Source organism: Elephas maximus, chromosome 4 (assembly GCF_024166365.1).
Source record: "Elephas maximus indicus isolate mEleMax1 chromosome 4, mEleMax1 primary haplotype, whole genome shotgun sequence".
Taxonomy (NCBI): Eukaryota; Metazoa; Chordata; class Mammalia; order Proboscidea; family Elephantidae; genus Elephas; species Elephas maximus.
Window position 1 is genome coordinate 130,097,286 of NC_064822.1, and position 23,847 is coordinate 130,121,132.

The following is a 23,847-nucleotide window of genomic DNA, read 5'->3' on the forward strand; positions in this document are numbered from 1 at the left end:
ACATCTCATGTAGTTTGCACAGGCCCAAGGCGCCTGCAAGTTAATATATAGTGCAAATGGAGTTTGAAATAGAATTTTTCCTAATAACAGTGGTTACATTTCAGAGAACTGTTTTAATAAGTGCTATTTATGAGTCTTTGGATATTTGCAGCTACACAATCAGGACAAATGTCTGGGGAAGGTAAAGCTGGTCCTCCAGGAGGCAGTTCACGTGCAGCATTTCCACAAGGTGGTAGAGGACGGGGCCGTTTTCCAGGGGCTGTTCCTGGTGGGGACAGATTTCCTGGGCCAGCAGGACCAGGAGGGCCACCCCCACCTTTTCCAGGTAAAAATTTTCTTAAATTACCATGGATAAAACATGTCTACCTAATGCCTCTTTTTCCTTTTCTCTCTTTTTCAAGTAATGCATTATTAATGTGACTTACTCTCCTTGTTATGCTATTTTTGGAATCCAGGAAATTTGATCAAGCATCTTGTTAAAGGAACTCGGCCTTTGTTCCTGGAAACTAGGATTCCATGGCATATGGGGCACAGCATAGAGGAAATACCCATTTTTGGCCTAAAAGGTCTTTATTTTTCTCCAAACTTGCTTGACTTATATATAGAATATTTACATCCGTCTTATTTTCTTACCTCTTAAAAAATCCTTTCAAGACCAATTTTCCTTGTTTCACTTTCTAGCTTGGCATCAGAGTAGAATATAAGGTGGGTGATTTCACTTTAAGAAGTGTGTATACACTGAAAGATGGAAAATATCTCTAAGCCTGTAATCTTCTTAATTAAAGTTTTATTTTAGTAATTTTTCTTAAGCATAAATTGAGCTAGTTAAGTTTGTAAGGGTATGCTTGTGTAGTTGTTAGTGTAGCATTTACCATATGGGTTTCATTTAAAGAGAAAGAATCTTGGTCTGTGGGTTATGCTTTAAGAGAATAATCTTGACATAGAGGTTAAAATATCTTTATTGAAGCTTTTTTCTCTCTTTCTCTTTCTCTTTCCTTTATTCTATAGCTGGACAGACTCCACCACGTCCACCATTAGGTCCTCCAGGCCCACCTGGTCCACCAGGTCCTCCACCTCCTGGTCAGGTTCTGCCTCCTCCACTAGCTGGGCCTCCTAATCGAGGAGATCGCCCTCCACCGCCAGTTCTTTTTCCTGGACAACCTTTTGGGCAGCCTCCATTGGGTCCGCTTCCTCCTGGCCCTCCACCTCCAGTTCCAGGCTACGGCCCCCCTCCTGGCCCACCACCTCCACAACAGGGACCACCTCCACCTCCAGGCCCCTTTCCACCTCGCCCACCTGGCCCTCTTGGGCCACCCCTGACACTTGCTCCTCCTCCGCATCTTCCTGGACCACCTCCAGGTGCCCCGCCACCAGCTCCACATGTGAACCCAGCTTTCTTTCCTCCACCAACTAACAGCGGCATGCCTACATCGGATAGCCGGGGTCCACCACCAACGGACCCATATGGCCGACCCCCACCATATGATAGGGGTGACTATGGGCCCCCTGGAAGGTAAGTTAGTGTGTTTCTTTGAAAGTAGACTTAGTATTTTTGATTGGTAAAAGATTCTCTAAGCTCCATCACTGACTTATGTTACAATGCTGGCCTTTCCCTAGGTAATTAATTTTTTTGTATTGTTTTTTCTTCCAGTTGGAAGAGGCATCTTGTTAAAGTGAGAATACTGAACAGGGTCTGGAATAATCCCAGCTCTGCCATTTACATAGCCATATGATTTAGCCACATAGCAAGCAAGTCACTAAATCTTGAGGGGAGGGTGGGGGGTTCATTCCATCATTTTTAAAAGTGAAAGAGGTTAATAAAGATAATGTAAGACAGCAAATAGGATCCTTAAGCAATTTTCAAAATTTTATCGTCTAAATATCACTTTTGATGACACTATAAAGTTTCTTTAGTATTTTAAGAATTAGATCATTTTGTTTGGTAGGTACTATTGATTATCTGTTGCTAATCAGGAGTTCCGAGTAGCTGATTATTATCTGTTTTCTAGTCCTGATGTGTATTTTTTAAAATTGTGGTAAAATATATGTAACAACACATTTGCCATTTCAACCATTTTTATGTGTAAGACTCAGTGACATTAATTACATTCCCCATGTGCAACCATCACCACTATCCCATTTCCAATTTTTTTATTACCCTTAATAGAAACTCAGTGCCCCTGAAGCAGTAACTCCCCCTTACTCTGGCCCACCCATACCTGGTAACCACTAGTAAGCTTTGGTCTCTCTGCATTTGCCTATTCTAGTTATTTCCAGTGGAAGCATGCATTCTTTGTCTTTTTGTGAAGAGTTATTTCAGTCAGCATAATGTTTTCAAGGTTCATCCATGTTGCAGCATGTATTAGGAGTTCATTTCTGTTTATGGCTGAATCATTTCATTGCATGTGTAATATTTTGTTTATCCATTCATCTCTCGATGAACATTTGGGTTGTTTCCACCTTTGGGCTATTCCAAATAGTGCAGCAGTGAACATTGGTGTGCAGGCATCTTTATCCTTGCTTTCAAGCCTTTTGTGTATACGTACCTAGAAGTGAAGTTACTGGGTCATAATGTGATTCTGTACAGTCATGCAACACTTAACACCCATGATAACATTTTGTGAAACAGGATATTATGTAATTTGGATGTCATGTGAACCTGGCAGTCCCCAGGTCATAAATGAATTCTATTCCTAAGTCTTCCTCTAAGTTGAATTTGTACCTGAGTCAGAACAGTTAGGTTCAGTTCTTATCTAGTGTCAATCAGTCAAATGTTTGTCTTAGTATATGGTGTTCTTTTTTTGCATAAAAACATTAAAGAAACATTTCCAGATACACTAAAACATCTTTACTGTAATCCTACAGTAATAATGTTTAGATGCACATTGCAAAGTAGTGCCCATTTTGTTACTACAAACCCTTGTATCTCGACTTTTTGATATATTAGGCTTTGTGGGGTTTGGTTCGTAACTGTAGGTTTTAGGTAAGTTGGACTTCCATAACTTGGGGACCACCGATGTTTTTGTAGTCAGACGGACATTGCTTGAATAGACATTCTGTGGCAAATGACTATTTAACTTTTTGAGAAACTGCCAAACTGTTTCAACAGTGGCTGAACCATTTTATAGTCCCGCCTGCAATGGATGAGGGTTCCAGTTTCTCTACATACTGATCAGCGCTTGGTTTTTTTTCCTTAGTGAAAAACAGGGTGGAAACCACTGTTCACCCAAATGATCTCTAAGCCCCCTTCTAAAGTAATTTCAAAATTATCCATTCTCAAATCATAATTGAGGAAACTTTATCATTTCTGAAGAACTGCTTGAATTTGCAAGTGCCCCATTCTGTTTCCTTTGGTTTATCATTCGTTTTTACATTTTTTTCACTATCATTATTAAACTACCTTGTATTTTAATTTATCTGATAAAGTCCTGTGGAAATGGAACTAAATGTCAGTCTAACTCCATACAATTTGTACAGGCTTAAGACATCAGTATATTTTATTGTCTCATAAACAAAGTCTACTGATTGTTGCTTATTCATGAAGATTACATGTTGATGACTGCCAGAAAATGCTTTGCTTTCTTTGGAAAAATGTTTCAACTGTAAGTCTAGTGTAACTTTCCTTCTGTTCACTTTAATTCCAATCAGTAACTATATATCAAGTATTCACTCTTGCCCATAAGTCCATTAAATAGGAAAAAGACATTGTCTCTTTAACAAATGGTGCTGGCAAAACTGAATGTCTGTCTGTCAAAAAAAAAAGAAACAGGACCCATACCTCACACCATACACAAAAACTAATTCAAAATGGATCAAAGACCTAAATATGAAACCTAAAACTATAAAAGATCGTGGAAGAAAAAATAAGGACAATGCTAGGGACCCTAATATGTGGTATAAATAGGATAGAAACCATAACTAAAAATGCACAAACACCAGAAGATAAACTAGATGATTGGGATCTCCTAAAAATTAAGTACTTATGCTCGTTAAAAGACTTTACCAAGAGACTGAAAAGAGAACAACAGACTGGGAAGAAAATTTTGCCTACAACATACCTGACAAGGGTCTAATCCCTAAAATCTTCAAGATACTGCAACACAGTAACAGTAAAGGCAAATAATCCAATTTAAAAAATGGGCAAAGGATATGAATAGGCACTTCACTAAAGAAGAAATTCAGACAGCTAACAGATGCGTGAAGAAATGCTCGCAATCTTTAGCCCTTAGAGAAATGCAAATCAAAACTGGACGTTACCAGCACCAATTAAAAAAAAAAAAATGTTAGGTTGCAGGGAGATTGGAACTCTCAGGCACTGCTGGTGAGAATGTAAAATGGCACAACCACTGTGGAAAGCTATATGGTGCTTCCTTAAAAAGCTAGAAATAGAAATATCTTATGATCCAGCAATCCCACTCCTGGGAGTATGTCCTAGAGAAATAAGAGCTGTCACAGGAATAGACGCATGCATGCCCATGTTGTAGCACTGTTCACAATAGCAAAGAGATGCAGAACAACATAAGTGCCCATCAGTGGATGAATGGATAAACAAATTGTAGTACATACACATAATAGAATACTATGCAACAATGAAGAACAGTGATGACCCGTGAAACATCTTACAACATGGGTGAATCTGCAGGGTATTACGCTGAGTGAACTAAGTCAATCACAAAAGGACAGATAACTTTATGAGACCACTATTATAAAAACTCGAGAGAAGGCTTACACACAGAAAGAAACAATCTTTGATGGTTACAAGGGAGGGGAGGGGAAATTAGTAACTAGATAGTAGATAAGTGGTAACGTTGGTGACGGAAAAGACAGTGCACGTTATAGTGGAAGTATGACCAAGGCAAAGTGATAGAAACTTCATAGACACATCCAGACACCCTGAGGGATGGTGTTACTGGGCTGAGGGCTTAGGCCTGTGGTCTTGGAACATCTAGGTCAATTGGTGTAACATAGTTTATACTCACTTTGGTGAATAGTGTCTGAGGCCTTAAAAGCTTGCGAGTGGCCATCTAAGATTCACCTACTGGTCCCAGCTCGTCCAGAGCAAAGGAGAATGGAGAAAACCAAAGACAGGTGGGAAATGTTAGTCCAGAGGACTGATAGGCCTCCACTAGCCTGAGCCCAGAACAACTTGATGGTGCCTGGCTACTACAACCAATCATTCTGACAAGGATCACAGTCTAGGGTCCCAGACAGAACCAGAGAAATATGTAGAGCAAAATTCAAATTCACAAAAAAAAACACCAGGCTTACTGGTCTGACAAAGACTGGAAGAATCCCAAGACTATGCCCCCCCGAACACCCTTTTAACTCAGAACTGAAGTCACTCCAGAAGTTTATCCTTCAGCCAGAGATTACACAGGTCTATAAAACAAATGATAATACACATGAGGAATGTGCTGCTTAGCTCAGTCACGTAAATGAGACCATATGGGCAACACCTGCTCAAAAGCAAGGGCAAGAAGGCAGGAAGAGACATGGAAACAGGGGACCCAGGTGGAAAGAGGGAGAGTATTGACACATCGTGGGGATTGTAACCATTGTCACAAAACAATTTGTATATAAATTGTTGAATGAGTAACTGATTTACTCTGTACTTAAACTTTCACCTAAAGCACAGGTAAAAAAAAAAAAATGCCATTCTAAAGCGAGGAGAAAAAAAAGTATTCACCCTTACTGTGTGTAAGAGTGTGTTATGGGACTTGGCTTGAAAATGTCTTGAGTCTTATGTCCTTTCCTTAACATAATACAGAATTACTACAATTTCAGGTTTTCAAGAATAATTTTTTGGTTATTGACTTTAAAATTGAAAATTAAAGAACAACGGTGGTATTTTTTGGGAGTGGATAGGATGGACACAAGTCACAACATTTCGTTGAAATCACACATTTTTTGAATAATTTATAATTCGCTCAGAATGTTTATAAAGTTTGGAAATAATTTAGAAATTATTTGGGAGGTATTACGCAAATAATATAACAATAAGAGCTTATAAGCATGTAAAAAGTTAATTTAGCTGTTTCTTCTTTTTGTTGGCATGAACTGTTACTGCTTGCCTCAACTCACATTGTCCTGCTTTATAACTTCTAAGTCTGTAGAAATTGTACCTTGTTTTGTACCGTACATGTAGTTACTAGTTGTCAATTTTTATAAAATCCTGGAATTTTATTAAATTTTTCTTTCAACATATATGTACACTTTTATATTCCTTTTTTCATGCCAGATTTCCTTGGTAGAGATTCAGTGGCAAACAAGGCAGTATAAGATCTTGTCCTTCATGAAATTTATATTCTATTAATTAATCAGACATTTATTATCCCTCTGCTGTGAGTTGGGCCCTGTGACTAGTGGATCCAAACATAAATGAAACCAAATTTCTACTCCTGTTGTATAGGCATATATTTTCTTGCAGTCGGCACCCTCTTCCTTCCCTTCTCTTCAACCCTCTACCTCCCTCCTTCCTTCTGTCTTTGTCTCTGTATATGTTCTTAAGAACAACTTATTATATGTTTTTGACTCTGAAAAGTATTACAGATATGTAAATTTATTATTTTTATCCTCCAGGAAAATGCGGTTTCTATTTCAGTTGAAAGGTAGTAGTGTAAGAGAATTTTGTTTAGACTTGTTGTCTTTGTAGGAAAGAACAAGCATTCTTTAATCTTGAAAGGTAACCACTATCTCTGAGGCCCTTGTCAAAAGCAGCTAGTATGAATTGCTTTGCACTGTTACAATTAACTTAGAAAATCTGTTGAGTATAATTTAAGGATTATTTTGACGTTATAGAGAAATGGATACTGCAAGAACGCCATTGAGTGAAGCTGAGTTTGAAGAAATCATGAATAGAAATAGGGCAATCTCAAGCAGTGCCATTTCAAGAGCTGTGTCTGATGCCAGTGCTGGTTTGTATATTTCTTCTTGTACTAATGTTTCTTATTTATGTTGTTATGACCTAAAACTTGCAAGTGCCGTCTTGAAGATGAGTTATTTACATACAGTAGGTCTTTTTATCTTCTCAAATCATCGTTGTTGCTGGCGGGCCCCCAAGTGTGCAGAGTAGACCTGCTCAGTAGGGTTTTCAAGGCTGTGACCTTTAGGAAGCAGATCACCAGGCCTGTCTTCCAGGGTTTCTCTGGGTGGGTTTGAACTGCCAACCTTTTGGTTAGTATCAGGCAGTCCAATGCTTAACCATTTGTACCACGCAGTAAATTACCTATAATTTATTTAAAAGACATTGAAAGAAGCTTATAGATAAGTCACAGTGTAGTGGAAAGACCCTTAGTTTTAAATTATTAGGTGTAGATTTAAGTCTTAGCTCTGGGCCCTTAAGAAAGCTCACATATTTTCGTATTTGCAAAATGTTAATCTGTTTCACACAGGTGTAATAATAACAAATTGGGTTAATTTCATGTACATGAAAGCTTTTTGCTAAAGGTGAACCACTAACAAATTACCTTAACCCCAAGTGATTTGTTGGTATTTTGGAAACAAAATTTCTTTGACTGTAACCCTCCCCTTCCTCCACAGGTGATTATGGGAGTGCTATTGAGACATTGGTAACTGCAATTTCCTTAATTAAACAATCCAAAGTATCTGCTGATGATCGTTGCAAAGTCCTGATTAGCTCTTTGCAAGATTGCCTTCATGGAATTGAGTCTAAGTCTTACGGTTCTGGATCAAGGTAAAACTTTTTTGTCTCAAATGATACTTAAAACACCTAGTTTACAAATGGGAATTTATTGTGTTTGGAGGACTTTAAAATAGGACTTTGATTTTACGCATTGTTTACTCAGCAGCCAGAGTGATTTTATTAGCTCTAGTAAGATGTGAAGTATTTGCTTAAAACCATTCTGAGACTTCCATTTGCTCTTAGGATAAAACTGCAAACTTTGAGGCACTGTGTGATGTAGTTCTTTCCCATTTTTTAGTTATATCTTGTACCCCTCCCCTTGCTCACTGTATTCCAACTGCACTGGTCTCCGTCCTTGTCCTCTGACACATCAAGCATTTGACCACCTCACTGATTTTGCACTTTGTATTCCCTTTGATGGGAACCCTTTTCCCTGGTCTCTACGTAGCTGGCTTCTTATCTTTCATGCCTCAACTCAGTCTTCTTAGGAGTGGGGCCTTCTCTTAGGTTAGTATGTCATATCCTTGTTTATTTCATCTATAGTACTTACTGTAATCTATTCTTATTTGTTATTAAACGCATGTTTCTTCTCACTACAAGTTGAACGATGGCTGGAGTCTTATCTGTCCTCTTCACTACAGTATTTCTAATGCCTAAACAGTGCCTAGTATACAGAAAACCAAAACCAAACCCTTTGCCGTGGAGTTGATTCCAACTCATAGCAGCCCTATAGGACAGAGTAGAACTGCCCCATGGATATGTTTCCAGGGAGCGCCTGGTGGATTTGAACTGCTGACCTTTTGGTTAGCAGCTGTAGCTCTTAACTACTATGCCACAGTACAGAATGGGTGCTAAATAAGTATTTCTTAAATGAAGGAGTGAATGAATGAATGGTCTATTTCTGTTATTTTTTCTTATTAGGTAGTTTTTTAGCATTACTGCCAACTAATCTTGAAATTTACGTAGTTTTGAAAGGTAAATCTTTAGACTTCACATGATTTTCTTAGACCTGTCTTTAGTGTACTGTTAACTGGTGGTATAGTTTTCTTCATCAAAGAAAAGGAACTTATCTTTAGCATGCTCCGCAACTACTGCCTTTGTGACCCAGTAGAAGAACTTTTGTGTCTGAACAGATTTGTCCTAGTTAAAGGCCGTATCTTTTATAGTACTCTTTAACTTTTTAAGTCCAAAGTGACAACTTTGATCTTGATCAAGGAGCTTAGCACCTAAAATATGCTTCCTAGAGTCTAGCTATTTGGTGCAGAAATACGAAGTAGAGATATTCTTATTTAGACTAATAGACAATTGTTATTTCCTTATTATGTATTGAGCAGAATTTCTCATCTTTTGACTTAGCAGAAGTACTCATGTGCCTCGTCTTCAAATCATACTGTTCATCAGTTATATTGATGGACTTCACTGAATTAATGGAGAGGACATCTTACAATTTTTAAGTCTTTTAGGCAGTACACTTTGTTTAAATCATCTGTTAAAAGCAGCCGATGAAACATTTCTCTTTATTATTAAGTACAATGCAGATAGTATCCCAGTCCTTTCCAGCGGCTATATTAATTATTAGAAAGTTTCTAAGTGGAGTTGTACTTCTGACCAACTGTATTATGATTAGTTAGAAATGTTGTAAAGTTGATAAACACAGGTGCAGGTGAAGATTCTAGTTAGTGGGTACTAATTTTTAAGTATTTTCATTCTATTGTATATCAAGTTTATAAATTTTATTTCTGGAAAAACAAACATTCTAAACTTTCTTCGGCTTGAAATACAATTGCTTTGAAATTCTCTCTCCTTTGCCTCTGTTTATTTAGTAAGCAATGCATGTTTTTGGCTGCTAGTTGAAGTAGATACATGATGTATAGCCATGATGTGTCACGTTCCAGATTTTGTGAGAATTTAAAAAAATGAAATTTCCAGTTTATAATTGTTGGTAGTAAATTTTGAAAGAATTTTTTGCTGCCTTAGATTTTTTTTAATGTGAAAGTATTGAATCATTTTTAAGCTATCCAGTTATGGAGAGCATTAATCCAGTAATTTCTTTTAGAAGACGTGAACGATCGAGAGAGAGGGACCATAGTAGATCACGAGAAAAGAGTCGACGTCATAAATCCCGTAGTAGAGATCGTCATGATGATTATTATAGAGAGAGGAGCAGAGAACGAGAGAGACACCGGGATCGTGACCGAGACCGTGACCGCGAGCGGGACAGAGAGCGCGAGTATCGTCATCGTTAGAGAAGGTGGGTATTCCTTGATCCTGTTGTATTTAGCGTTTATGTTATTAACAGTAATTATAACTCCAAGGCTATTGTTTATACAGTATATACCTACATTTTAAATGGTCCAACTACATGTTCTGAATTTAATCTTCTGGAAACGTCTGAGAAAAATGACAGGTAAGAAATGACAGGTAAAGATTTTGCTCTTTTATCCTTGAATATTATATTGCTGAGTTACCACTTTTAGGTTTCAGATTATTAATAGTCTTAAGAAAGCAAAAAATAATCAAGAGGACTGATTGTGTACTTCCAAAATCTGTAAATGGGGAGTCTCTTAACTACAGCTTACGTGTGATTTAAAATATAAAATACACGGAGTTATTTGTATACATTATGTCCTTGGATTTTTAAAAATAAGCTTAAAGTTTCTATCTTGGAACTTACTTCATTTGTCCCTGAAACTTTTAAAGAAAATCTAACACAGTAATTTATAGTACAGGAAGATACTTTCTTGCCATTGAAAGAGCTTTTTTACTTTTTTAAAAAAACTGTTTCATAAAGGACTCTTTTCCTGGCATCTGGTTTTTGCTTTTAAAGTGGGGGGAGGGTAAACTATCCTTTTAAGTTGCAAAGAAGATGCAAAAGTTACTGAATTAAAGCGGATTCAGTGTAGTCCGTATCTAAAAATTGTAAATTGTATTAAACCATATGTCCTAAGTTAGAATAACTTTGAAATAATTTTCTTTGATGTTTCATTCATAAACCATAATCATTGTGTCTTTTTTTCTGTATTTTAAAACAATTTCTTGTGTACATTTTTCATGAAGTGGGGAGAGTTGTCTGTTTAAACTTCATTTTCACGTGTGATTTTATTTTTATATCTGTGAACAGCATTCATGTGAAAAGTGGGGGAGGATACTACACGGCTTGTACATGTAATACAAAGGTTACTTTGTAAACAAATATTTTTTCTTTATATGTTTGTGGCCTGTCCAAATTAAGGTAGGCTAAAATAAACCCCTTGTAGGTAACTATTCTTCACAAGATTATTTTCAGCTATAATGAGAAACTTCTTGAAAATTTAATCATGGTAATTGTTAGTATTTAAATTGTCATGGGCAAAATCAAAGGCTTTATCAAATATGTAATTTTGTAACAGAATAGCAGTTTCTTTAACCATAACATTTAGCAGATGAAATCCTTTAAATAATACCATTTAAGAAATAAGTATGTAAGTTTTGTTACTTTTCTGGAGTACAAATAAGCTGTTATACTGTTTACAGTTTTAAGGGCTTTTTGACCTGAAAAGGCCATTCTTAATACTTTTCCTTGCATTTAGAATAATACATCTTGAATATTTATCAAGCCTTAGTTTCTAAATAGTTCTCCATGTATTGTATTGCAAAATATAAGTGATTCTCACAACATGCCTTTAATATGAGGCAAAATTAAGCTTATTGAAATTGATGTTGTTTTGGATATAAGAAATGAATGTTGTATCATGTAAATCTGAGCACTAAATTTTAATGATGGAGCTTTTTTCCCCCCCTTCAACTGACTAGATCTGATCCCATCTTATGAAAAAAATTCCCAGGGTCCAGCATCTGCTTGAGGTGAATTGTAGCCAGGTTATAATTTTGAAATGTTTAACTATATCAGTCATTTCATTTATAGAAAGGTATAGGTTCTACCAAAAAAAAATTGTATTTTTATTTAGACTTCATCAGTTATGAACAAGCTTCTAGTTACTGCAGCATGATAATGAAGCTTGCATACATTTTCAGTCACCTACAAATTGAATGAGCCCGTCAAGGGGCCTCTCTGGATCAGTTTATCCACAAAGTTAGTTAATGGCAGTTTTCTTATTTAAAAAAAAACAAAAACCAAACCCGCTGCCATCAAGTCAATTCCGACTCATTTCTTATTAGTTTTAGTAAAATTAACATAGTCAAGTACTCCATCTAAAAAGTGCGTTGTTAATTTTAAATACTTGAATTAACTAACATTATAGTCCAGTAATGGGTACACCTAACTATATCATGACTTGAATTTCATTACATTCAGACATTAACTATGAATTCCTAACTTGCAAACTGTTGTTGACATTTTTTTCTGAATCACTGATGTATCATACCAGAATTCCCATGTTTTGTTTGTACATTAATCAGAATTGAGTTGTAATATTGTTATGTGCCTTCATCCAAGCAAAAATTTACATAGTAAGCATTTCTAATGCAAAAGCTTCTGTTATCCTGGAATATTGTACCTTTGCTCTACTAAACAATATTGATTGTGGATGTAGATGTGAATAAAGGGGTGGGGACTGAGGTCAAATATATTCTAATGAAAACTCTTAAACAAAAAAACTACCTGCAAATTTCATCACAATCACAATAAGGTCTATTGTTGACCTCTTTAGAAGTTTTAAAATATGAGTCCTTTTGAGCTTTCATGTAAATCTGAAATGGACTAAGTGGAATGATAGTAACTTGAAAGCTAAAAATGAATGTCAGTTTTAAATCTGTATATAAATAAAACAATAATGTAACCTTATTAAACTGGTGATGAATGACCAAAAGGGCAAGTTCTTAATTTAACTTGAAACTCAATGATGTTGGCAAGTTGTTAATGTCTGTCCCATTTTAATTTTTTTTTTTTTGTGTTTGAATTGTTGGTAATGTTAATTGCATTCTTTCACTTCAAAAAATGTATTCGTTTTTCTAAGAGCTTTCAATATCTAAGTTCAAATAGGTAATATTTTCATGGGAAAATATCAGTATTGTAAATCTCAGTTTGTAAATACATTGTGCTTAATATTCTGTAATTTCTGCCTCTATTCTCAGACCACTCTGAGCAAAATAAGAGTAGTTCAGTGCTAGAATATATTGTATACTTCTTACAGAAATTATTTTACTTTGATATTTTCTTTCAGCTTTCTCTCCTCTTGCTACTTGTTTCAAGCAGCCCTACTCAGCAAATTTCAGTTAACAGTTCAGCTTTTGCTTTGGTACTGGAAAGTAATGAAAGCAGATTATTATGTTTTTAATATTCTTTATTTAGCTTCATCATCTTCCTGATTTCTGAGGTTTTACATATTCTCAAATCATCCATTTCTTTGGTAAAATTTTAAAACATTTTGTTTGGGGATCTGGATTGAATAACTCTCTACTTTGCCATGTTACTAGTTTCTTCCTTCTGCCATACATGATCTTAGATTTTGTTGTTAAATATGCAGGACTTAGGATGATTTGCATTTTTCCCTTCAGCCAAGATACTGCTTATATAAAAAACTTATATAGCCATGTATTAATTCGGGGGGAAAAAAATACAAAAAGCCCAGAGAAGCATTTAAGTTGTTCTTTCTTACATGTTTAGATGTTTCATCTTCTTAAAAGTTGGTATTGCTTTAAGGCTTATGTGAAGATTAAACTGTCTTAATTCCCTGATGAATGATAATGGTTGTTAATAATAGTAAAAATTATTTATGCAACTCCTAGGTCATCTGAGACCTGCCTGATATTTCCCAGCCCTATGTTTCTGTGTGTTTTCTTGTATTTCTTTAACTGCTTTACTTCATCTGGATATGCTAGCTTTCCTTTGTTTTAGTTCTAGTTTTCCTTGCTTTTAGTATTATTTGCAAAACTTGTCTCTACATAACTATGTAATTGAAGCAGTAAGAGGAAAGGAAGTGATCCCTTGAGTGGGTGTATAGTGTTTTGCTCACTGTGGTTTAAGAATATAATTATGTTCACAAATGGTTAATGTTCCCTGTTTTAAAAAATTTCAATACCAATGTGGATCACCTTGCTCTCACCTTCATCTCGCTGTGAAATCTGCTACAGTTGTTTTAGTTTGTAAATTAGATTATTTTGAATAAATATTTAGTTAGCATTGCCTAAAGAAAACTCAATAATCAAAAAGTGGTAAGGGTGCCATATATGCTATCCAGCTTCACTAATACACCGTTTTGTGGTAGCATGTTTTAACTCTCACAGTGAATTCCAAATAACATCCTGTTTTGAAATGTCCCTTCTGTGAATCTTTTTGGGGCAAAACTAATTTTTCTTTGACTGTGATGAAGTTTGTTTGTATTTAGTAGACTATCTAAACCAACAGCCATGTATACATTTTATAGTGTTATAAAATGCTTTAGTTAAACTGAGGTAAGTATTATGTTCAAAAGTAAAAAGAAGAAGATATGAAATGTTTTTGTAGTAAACATCTATAATAAAAACATCTACCAAAAAAATTTTTTTTTTTTTTTTTGTGAAATACACTGTGGTCAGTGCAAAAAGGAATTGAGTTAACTTGTATGTAGATACTTCTATTTCTTTTGCACACCCCATCTCCATTCCTCTTATTTGGTTAAGGAGAAATTTTCAGATTTAAAAAAATGAATTTTATTTCTTCGAGTTTAAATTAAAGTACATCTCATTAAACAAAAAACCCTGTAGGACAGGGTAAAACTTCTCTGTGGGGTTTTCAAGGAACGCCGGGTGGATTCGAACTGCTGGTTAGCAGCCGAACTCTTAACCACTATGCCACCAGGGTTTCCAGAATATTTTAATTAGATATATTAATAGGGAAACATATAAGCCATATCAAATATATATTAGAATCTTTTACTTGAAAAATGAACTTAACCATGAGTTTAGAAATACTGGCACTAAAAAATTTGCTTGAGTAAGTTTCTAATTATGAGAAACACTCATAGTTTAAATTGTTAATAATGGCTTAATCTTTAATTACCTAAAAATGGAGGTATTTCTCTGTGTATTGAAATTTTACGTAGTCCTCACTTTAGTTTACAGACTTCGTTAAAGATCTGTAGATTGCATTTGTTTTAATAACTGTTCACATAGGTCTTCTTTTATAACTAAGAGCTAAAGCAAGTAATTGTATGGCTTTGACAGCACAGATTTGACCAGATGATATTCTGAAAACATGGGTATTGAATGTATGTTACTTTTAACTTCTTTTGGATGTTTTTGTTTATGCAGATGTCTACTTAGATATTTGAGACTTTAATATGGAATTTGATTTTGGGAAATGGGTTGTATTGCCTTCAGAGTTGCTTCCGTTTGAGACTGTAAAATTTGTATTTCCAAATGGATAAATGTATTTAGAAATAGAATAAAACGGCAAGAATATCGTCTAGATCTTATATTATCTGTATGGTGAAAAATAGAGGTTTATTAATAGTAAAGATCCATCTATAAAGTATAATCAAGCAAAAAGTGAATGCATTCATCTTGGATAAAGATGAGTGCTTTAATTTCATGAACAGGTTTCTCTATAGAAAAAGGAGTAACATTCTGCATTGAAGTGATGAATGATATAAATTTGGTATATTTTTTTGGGTTGAATATTTTTCCCTTTTAATGACCTAAAACTTTCTATATTCCTGCCAGCACAACAAAAATTTTAGGGGGATAGTTTTTTGCAGTAAGATTTCATGATCCTTTGTCAGATTAGAACATTTACCTTATCTCTTTCTTTAGATAGTACATTGCAAATAATAAAAATAAGACATTTGAAAGCTGCCATTTTAGATTTTTTTCTATTAATAATTCCACCAAATAGCTTCATCAACATAAGATGAAGGTGCAGTAAAGGGAAATAGAAATCGTTCAAGTACCTCTGAAAAATACAGGCATCCAGAAACTATTTAAAAGAGAAAATTCAGAGTTTTGTTCTTTTCCAGTTATAAAATTTAGATTTTTACTGCCAGGCATTAAGGATGCATAGATGCCCACAGCCTTGTTGGGGAAGAAAAGACATAAAAGATAAAATTTATCGCTGTGACAAATTACTCTTAATTGTCGAACAAAAAATATTTTTCAGTTATTTTTGTGGCAAAATATCACTGAACATTGTGCCCTTTTGACTCTTAAAGTTATTGAAATGCTCTCTTGGAATTTACATCTAAAATACCTGGTGTGTTTCAGTGATCACATATATCCAAGTTAATTGAATGTTTCAATTGTGAACCTCTACCTGAATTTTGCATATTTATGTATTCTTGAATTTTAGTTTATCAAATTTATTGGTTTTTTTTTTTTCTTTATGTGTGAGTTTTCAATGAAATTTATCATTGTAGATTCCCATTTAGCTTGTTTTTGGTTAGTTTATATACTATCATAGATATTTTGATACAGGTGAAATTAAAAGTAAATGTTTTAAATTTGTATCATGTATAAAGATTTGTACATGGATGTCATTTATTTAAGTGCCCATACTGAGCTACCTATTTATAAATTTTCCTTACAAATTTTGTAATTTGGAGCAGCATTTGATTTATAGTAATTGCAGAAATTCCTGTGTGCTGTGAAATAAATACAACTAATTTGTAAAATAATTTATTGCATTTTATATTCAATTCAGCATTTAATTGTTAAATGAGTTAATATAGAATTGATAATGTGGATGAATGAAAAACATTTACATTAAAATCATCTAAGCATTTTTCCATTTATTTTTGTAGTGTGCGTACTTTAGAAAATGACTTATAAATGTTCCCATCACCAGAAACAGTAGCTGTTATGTTTCCATTTCTGTTTTATTCATTAAATTTATAAGGCAGTAAATCTAAGAAGAGTGAAACAAGAATGTCTCAGTTTCAAAACATCAGATAAGTTGGGAGTATTTCTCCACCACAAAGGCAGCTACTGTTTCGGTTCATTCTTATTTTGTCTTAGAAAACATAAGAGTGAAGTAGATGCACGACTTGTATATGTATAGTTAAGCCAGCGTTTTTCTGTGTATTATGGGGAATAGCAAAATCTACATCACAAATTTTGACACATTACAGCTGAAGGAAGAGGAACACCTTCCAAGACAAAACAGTCTTCATGGGGGAAAATGACGCTTGTCCAGCAGTTTGCTTCTTGTGATTGAACTGAACCTGTAAGGATTCATGGATAAAATGAACAGGAATAGATCTGAATAAAGCAAATCTGCATAAATGGTAACCAGTAGCTCTACTTTTACTTTTTATGTTGCTTAACTGTTTTTATTTGAAGGAAACCTGTGTGATTTAAAAAGTTAAAGCTTTTGCAACTTTATTACTGGTTATATACATTTGGCCATTACAATGTGCAAGCAGTTGGAAAAAAGTCAAGTAAATGCTTGTTTTTATAGTAGTTTGTTCTTGTTAAAAATGTTCATATGATAATGTCTGTAAACAGCACCACTTTGATTACAATAGATGTAGTGTTGTAATAAACTGTTTAATGGGGCTGATGTGTAAAGCTGTTCAAGTTATTTGATGTTTACACCTCAGGGAAAGTCTTGTGTTCAGCAATATCTAAAGATAATGTTACTATGACAACATTTATACTGTCCTTTAAAAAGCACTGCAATAGCGTTTTTTGAATATGCATCAATCTAATCTTGCGTTCAGTGAATTAAACATACTAATTAAGTGTCTCTTGCCGTTGATTTTGATATTAGAATAGGTGATTACATGGATATTTAACATTTCTATATTCTGCTTTTCTAGCTGTTTTTATCTAGTTAGCTTGTGAGTTCACTGAATGGTATGTAAGCTTGTAAAAACTGAAATCTGACAGGATGGCGGTCCAGTCAGTGTGTTAGGGGTCAAAAAGATTTGTGATTTTAACATTCTAGTAAAAACCTGTACATTATTTGCTACAGTAATGCAGCTTAATTACAACACAGATATATTGAAACACTTAATTGTGAACTGCTAGCATTGAAGAAATATTTTGATAGTTCTGATTTGATGCTGCAGTTAATTTGCTGTTTTATATTGATGGTGCTTATGGTTTGATTTTTTTTGAGCCATAGGCAATGTAAATACAACCATGCAGCAGATAAATATGAGTAAAGAGAGCCTTAGTTTAATTTTTCAGTTGCTATAGATTTCTGAAGGATGTGATGTTTATTAACATTGGGTTGAATCCCCTTGCATCTGTAATGGGAGATTATAGGTGCACTGTAGCTCCACAGTTGAAGGAATTCTTTGTGTGTTCATGCAAGCTGTTGATTCGTGCTAGAGCTTCTGAGTTAATCAAAGATTTTTTTCAAACCTGCCTTATGTGTAGGCCCACATTAAATGCACCTTGTAGCATGTGTTCTTAATTGAAAAATTAATATAGGCAGAGTGTCAGCGTAATTGGACATTTTCATAGGAAGATCATTTCAGATCACTACTTCAGAAATTTGTTGAGTTCAAATCCATAAGCAAGTTAACTTGTTTTTAAGATCTGATTATCTTTGAGAGATCTTCTGATAATGCACATTGGTTTTTAAAGAACAGCCAAATTTGAGGACAGTGCTTAAAGTATTTAGGTACCCTAGATATTATGTAACATGCACCTGTAGAAGCCCTTTAGAGATTTGCACTGCAGTTGTTTAATTTCACCTCGTCCACCAGCAAACTACTTCTCACAAAATTAGCTGTTTTGAGTTATTCATACTATTGCCAGTTTTCTTTTAAAACATTTTGTGATTGTAGTATTTGTGCATGGGATCATTGGCATTTATTAGAACTATGTGCTCTCAGAAATGTTTCCTATTTTAGTGTTTTATTGAAAATTCAGTTACCTTTTTAACATTTTTGAAAGTTGTATTGAAATTTGTGTGTAAGTGTTGTTAGTTTTTGTCATTTCTTAGCTTTCTTGTATTTTAATTAAAATAATGGGAGGAAGTATGGACATAAATATACTACAAAGGAAATTAGTTAATAGTTAACAGGTAAGTAAAATGTCCATGAGAGTAAAATTGTCTCTGAGCAAATTTAAAATGGAATCACAAAAATCTAACTGCACTTGAACTTGAAACGAAAACTGGAAATTTTTGTGCTAGTAAGTCTTTCCTTCATCTACCTTTTCATTTTCATCAGTGGAACCCTTTGATTGCTCATTCTCTGCCACTCTTTTCCCTACTTGACTGATCTCATTACATGACTTCTGTTGCAGACAATGAGTGTACTAGAATTGTTTGTTCCCAGTCCGTTATTTTAAGTGTTTTCAGAAGGAAATTACTTTTGGGTTTGACGAAACGGTTTTGCCAAGTCTTTCTCTACCTGATAACACACGAATGTATAGTAGTAAAGGTGAAAATTGTAAGCTTTGTTTTTACTTTTCATCACCCTTTCCTTGTTTATGGGCTGGTATTATTTGAAAACGCCTCTTCCTTTTTGTTGTTAATGTGTAAAAACAATCCAAAGAGATAAGTCCTTGCATAGATGCCAAAAAATAAAGAGTCCCAGAGACGTTTTAATTAATAATTTATTAGATATGAAGACAAACTTGAGTTTACTTTTAAACCATAGCATTAGTGCTATGCAGTCACATCCCTTTCAGCCAGTAAAATTATGAATGAGGCAGCATCTGAGTGGTGGTATTGCCTCTGAAGCAATACTGTGGATTCAGTGTGCTGCTTTTGGTTAAAGGAAGTATATTGTGGAAGAGATACCCCAGAATAAAGTTGGTGGAAGTGTTTATTTTCTGTTTTCATCAGCAAGGTGTGGAGTGAGTTGCAGTGGCTATTGATCAGTTTACCCCATTTAATGACCCTCCACCTAGGATGGTTTTAAGCACTTAACTACAATTTAGAGACCCACAAAGAACTTAATACGGATTGTATCTTAAGATATTATTTTCATTTAATTCTCCTATGGAGAATATTACTTTGTTTTTTAATAGTTTAAGGTCAGTCTTAAAATAAATGGAGGTTTTAATGAATGTTGTATAATATTTTGTAGTAAAGGGGGTACATTGTTGAAAGGGCAAAGACTTTCTCTTTCCCTTATGTATTTAAATGTGCCAATAACCTAAATACATACTATTTTATACAATAAGATGCTACTACTAGAATTTTTTGTTGGCGTGTTCTGGACATTTTGGTTTTGATACCTCAATGATCATTGCATTTTCTGTATCTTAAGAGATGGCTCCAATTTTGTGTTTAAGCTTCAGCTTAAGTTGTTGTAAGAAGTTTATGTTCTCATTCTTTGCAGAGAATACAATATTGAGATTCTCACTGTTTTACAGATAACTGCAATTTAAATTTTATTCATTAAGTCCCTTTGCATCCCACAGACCTCTGTGAATGTTTACCCCAGTTGTATGTACCTATGTGCACGTTTATCCATTGTACATATTAGACATTTTTTGTGCTAAAATATATCAAGTGGGATTTTTGTAGCAAAACTATCTACTTTTCTGTTTCTTTACAGTGTTTTTTTGTTTGTTCTTAATTATTAACCTTCAGTTTAAACACTGGTGTATTTATTTTCTAGCAACTTGACTCTTAGAAGCCTTAGACTAATTTTCTTACAAATATTCAACCAAAAATTATAATTTTATTAAGATGTGGCCTTAAATATGGCATTCCTTGTGTTTGTAATGAGATTTTTGATTTAGAGAAATCTAAAGATTCAAGATCAAAGTTTTAAGTTGAAATAGAAAATGTGTGTTTAAATGTCTAGGCTTCTGGGAGAAAGTTCTTATGCTCTTCTTTCTTGGCATTAGAAAGAAGCAATATGAATTTTTACGAATATTCACAATATTCAGGCAATTGTATCTTATTCAGATTGATTTAGGTTTGTCTTAATCAATGTTTCTTATTTCAAATTTCAGGTGGTTGGCATTCACTATCTGAATATGCAGCTACTATGGTTTTTGTATGGGACATATTGATAGATTTTAGTTTTTTAAAGACTTCCTGCTATATTAATTAACATATTGTAATGGGAGTCTTTTAAAATATTAGAATTTAACTGAAGTCACACAAATCTTGAAATGGTAACTGCAGATAGTAAATACTACCAAGAGTTTTTCATGTGGGAGTATCCTCCACCATGGGTGTAAATGTTTTGCATTAATCTCATAATTGGACAGACCCTGCAATTAGTAATAACATTTCATTTTGAAGGTGTGTTCTTTTTGCCACACTGTTACCACGTAACACTTCTCAGAATTCTGTAAGTTAAATTATTTTAAAATACAATGGTAACTTCATGTTTATTTTTTTACTTTGAGAATTGTAGTACTCAGGTGGTATTTAATGGGACAGGATCCTTTTTAGGTAAATCATAATGTATTCTAAGGAATGCTCTATAACATTAATGACTTTAGCCTTAAAAAAAAAGGTCTATTCTTATTATTCATTCTTCCTCTGCATCCCATGGTACATTAGCAAAGTAGTTTACAACCCTGTACAGCCTTACAAAGTTGTTATACAATTTTTAATGGAAAGCCCTTAACAAAAAAATTAATGTATCATATTACTAGTATCCATGAATATTACTGAATCACAGTTTGTAAATAATGTGTCTAATACCAGAAGGCCAAAGAAAGTCTTACAATTTTAGCTATTGACTCTATGGTGACTTCACAATAAGATTTCTGTGCAAAGGTAAGGTGATGTTTGATCAAATCGGCATCTTATTGATGTCCATGAGAACTAGACTTCCATATTAGCTTCTATTAAAAAGCTCATTCCATTTTATTAAATTGTTTGTAATTGCAGTTTTGTGTTTAATGTTTACTTTGTCTTTTCTTTCTTTAGCATTTAGGTTCAGCAGTTTGCTATATGGCCATTGTTGGCCTTAAACTGCACTAGTAACAAGCATGGTATATATCTTGTGTTGAAAATAAAATAACAGTTTTGATAATACTTTGCAGTTTGTCTTTATTTTGTTTGATTTATAGTTTGTTAACTATCGTGTATGATTTTGGTAACGTACAGTATTACAAAAATTTGACCGTTGTCCGCATTTTATTTAACCAGCTTCCTACAAAGTGGTTATTTTCTTCTGTATTGACATTTTGGTGGTCTGTAAAACAGGTAATATGTGACTAAAATTAGAATTACAAACTGAAAAATTTCTAGAATATTTTATTCTTAAATCTAAAATTCAGAAAACATTCAGCCATAATTAGGGGACTATTAATCTCACTAGACTTCAATCAAGTAAAGAATTTCTCTAGATTGCAACAATATTTTTAACAGTAACAAATTGTAATCAGATCCCAGATATCTCACCGGCAAGCTTCAGGTAACGATTCTGAACAATTTGAAATAACCATATGAGAAGTAATACTGGGCCCCCCTTCCCGTGTCCCTGCTAGGATTGTGGTTCAGGTTTTGTTAGATTTTCTGTTGCTGTTTGGTATACGTTTATATTTTAAAGAAGATTGCACTCATTGGTTTCCATTTGCCCTTGAATGAGTTAAGATGCTTGTAGGAGCAGAGGACATTTGGCATTTGACTGTAAGAAAAGATTATTAGGGATGGCTTTTGACCAGATAACACACCAAACTCCGTAGGAGTTGGGGCCTGATTTAACAAAATAGGGAAAAGCTTTTTTTTATCCTTAATGAAGGATTTTTGACAGAATTTTCCCATGCTCCTAGTTTTGTTTCCTAATCATTACCATGAAAGAAGAACTATTTCTAGAAATGGTTTCCAGTATTGTTGGGTATGTCGCATTAATAACTTTAATCACCTATTGTCAGTGCCTGATAAGGGATATAGATATTCTTTAACTTTTACAATTCATATTGTTTATAGGAAAACTGTAGAAAATAGCATTTAATTCCCTATTAACTGAGACTTTTCATGAAGGAATGAAACTTCATTTGGTAAAGAGGGCAGAGAAGTGCCTAGGCAAAGAGGCTTGCACAAAAGGCCTTTTGGCAGGAAGGAACATAGTAGTAGAAATAGAAAGAATGCCAGTTTAAAGCAGAGAGTGAGGAGTATAGGGGCTCAAGAAGTAGGCAGGCACCAGACTGCAGTGCTTGTACGTCACCTTAAAGCTTGTCCAAACAACAAAGTGGTAAATTACCACAATTAGATGAGCATTTCACAAAGCTGGGCTGCAGATTAAACTAGGGAAGGATACATGAGATTGGCCGGTTACAATTAGCGGAATGGTGAGTAGGGGTTGTTAGATGCTGTTGAGGTGCTTCCAGCTCAAAGACCCTATGTGCAAAAGAAATGAAATACTGCCCGGTCCTGCACCAGCTTCACTATCATTGCCGTGCTAGAGCCCATTGTTGCAGCCACTTTGTCAGTCCATGTCCTTGAGGGTTTTCCTTTTTTTCACTGAACCTCTATAAGCATGATGTCCTCCCATGATTGACCCCTCCTGATAGCGTGTCCAGAGTATTCGGAAAGTCTTGCCACCCTCATTCTAAAGAGCATTCTCTCTGGTTGTACTTCTTCCAAGACAGGTATGTTCATTCTTCTGGCAGTCCGTGGTGTATTCGATATTCTTCATCAACACCGTAATCCAAAGGTGTTAATCCTTTGGTCTTCCTTATTCATTGTGCAGTTTTTACATACATATGAGGTGATTGAAAATACCATGGCTTGGGTCAGGCACCATAGTTTTCAAGGTGACAACTTTGCTTTATAACACTGTAAAGAGGTCTGCAGCAGATTTGCCCTGTGCAACATGTCTTGATTTTTTGACTGCTGCTTCCATACGTGTTGATTGTGGATCCAAGTAAAACTCCTTGACAACTTCAAAATTTTCTCCATTTACTATGATGTTGCTAATTGGTTCAGTTGTGAGGATCTTTGTTTTCTTTCTGTCCAGGTATCAGCCATACAGAATACAGTAGCCTTGGATCATCAGTGTTTGAAGCTCTCTTTGCTTTCAGCAAGCAAGGTTGTGTTATCGGCACATTACAGTTTGTTAACGAACCTTCTTCCAATCTTGATGCTGTGTATTTCATATTGTCCATCTTCTTGAATTATTTGCCAGCATGCAGATTGAATAAGTATGGTGAAGGATGCAACCCTGAAGCACACCTTTCTTGATTTTAAACCGTGTGGTATCCCCTTGCTCTGTTTAATGACTGCCTCTTGGTGTATGTATAATCTCCTCATGAGCACAATTAAGTGTTCTGAAATTCCCATTCGAAATGTTATCCATAATTTGTTGTGATCCACACAGTCAAATGTCTTTGCATTGTCAATAAAATACAGGTAAACACCT

The 23,847-nt window shown here is 34.7% G+C and overlaps 1 protein-coding gene across 6 annotated transcripts in view; it reads left to right on the forward strand.

Annotated features, from left to right (window-relative positions):
• The window catches only part of CPSF6 (cleavage and polyadenylation specific factor 6), a 40,772-nt gene extending 19,256 nt beyond the window's left edge, over positions 1-21,516 (forward strand). Inside the window, exons 5-11 of one of the 6 annotated variants that reach the window (XM_049883850.1) lie at positions 152-325; positions 456-566; positions 1,009-1,513; positions 6,799-6,914; positions 7,540-7,693; positions 9,699-9,893; positions 9,974-21,516. In XM_049883850.1, coding sequence (XP_049739807.1) covers positions 152-325; positions 456-566; positions 1,009-1,513; positions 6,799-6,914; positions 7,540-7,693; positions 9,699-9,888 — 1,250 coding nt within the window. In that variant the 3' untranslated portion in view covers positions 9,889-9,893; positions 9,974-21,516. Of the gene's footprint in view, positions 1-151; positions 326-455; positions 567-1,008; positions 1,514-6,798; positions 6,915-7,539; positions 7,694-9,698 lie in introns of all 6 variants that reach the window. The other 5 variants (XM_049883849.1, XM_049883848.1, XM_049883851.1 and 2 more) reach the window with 5 other exon arrangements.
• The last annotated feature ends 2,331 nt before the right edge of the window (positions 21,517-23,847 follow it).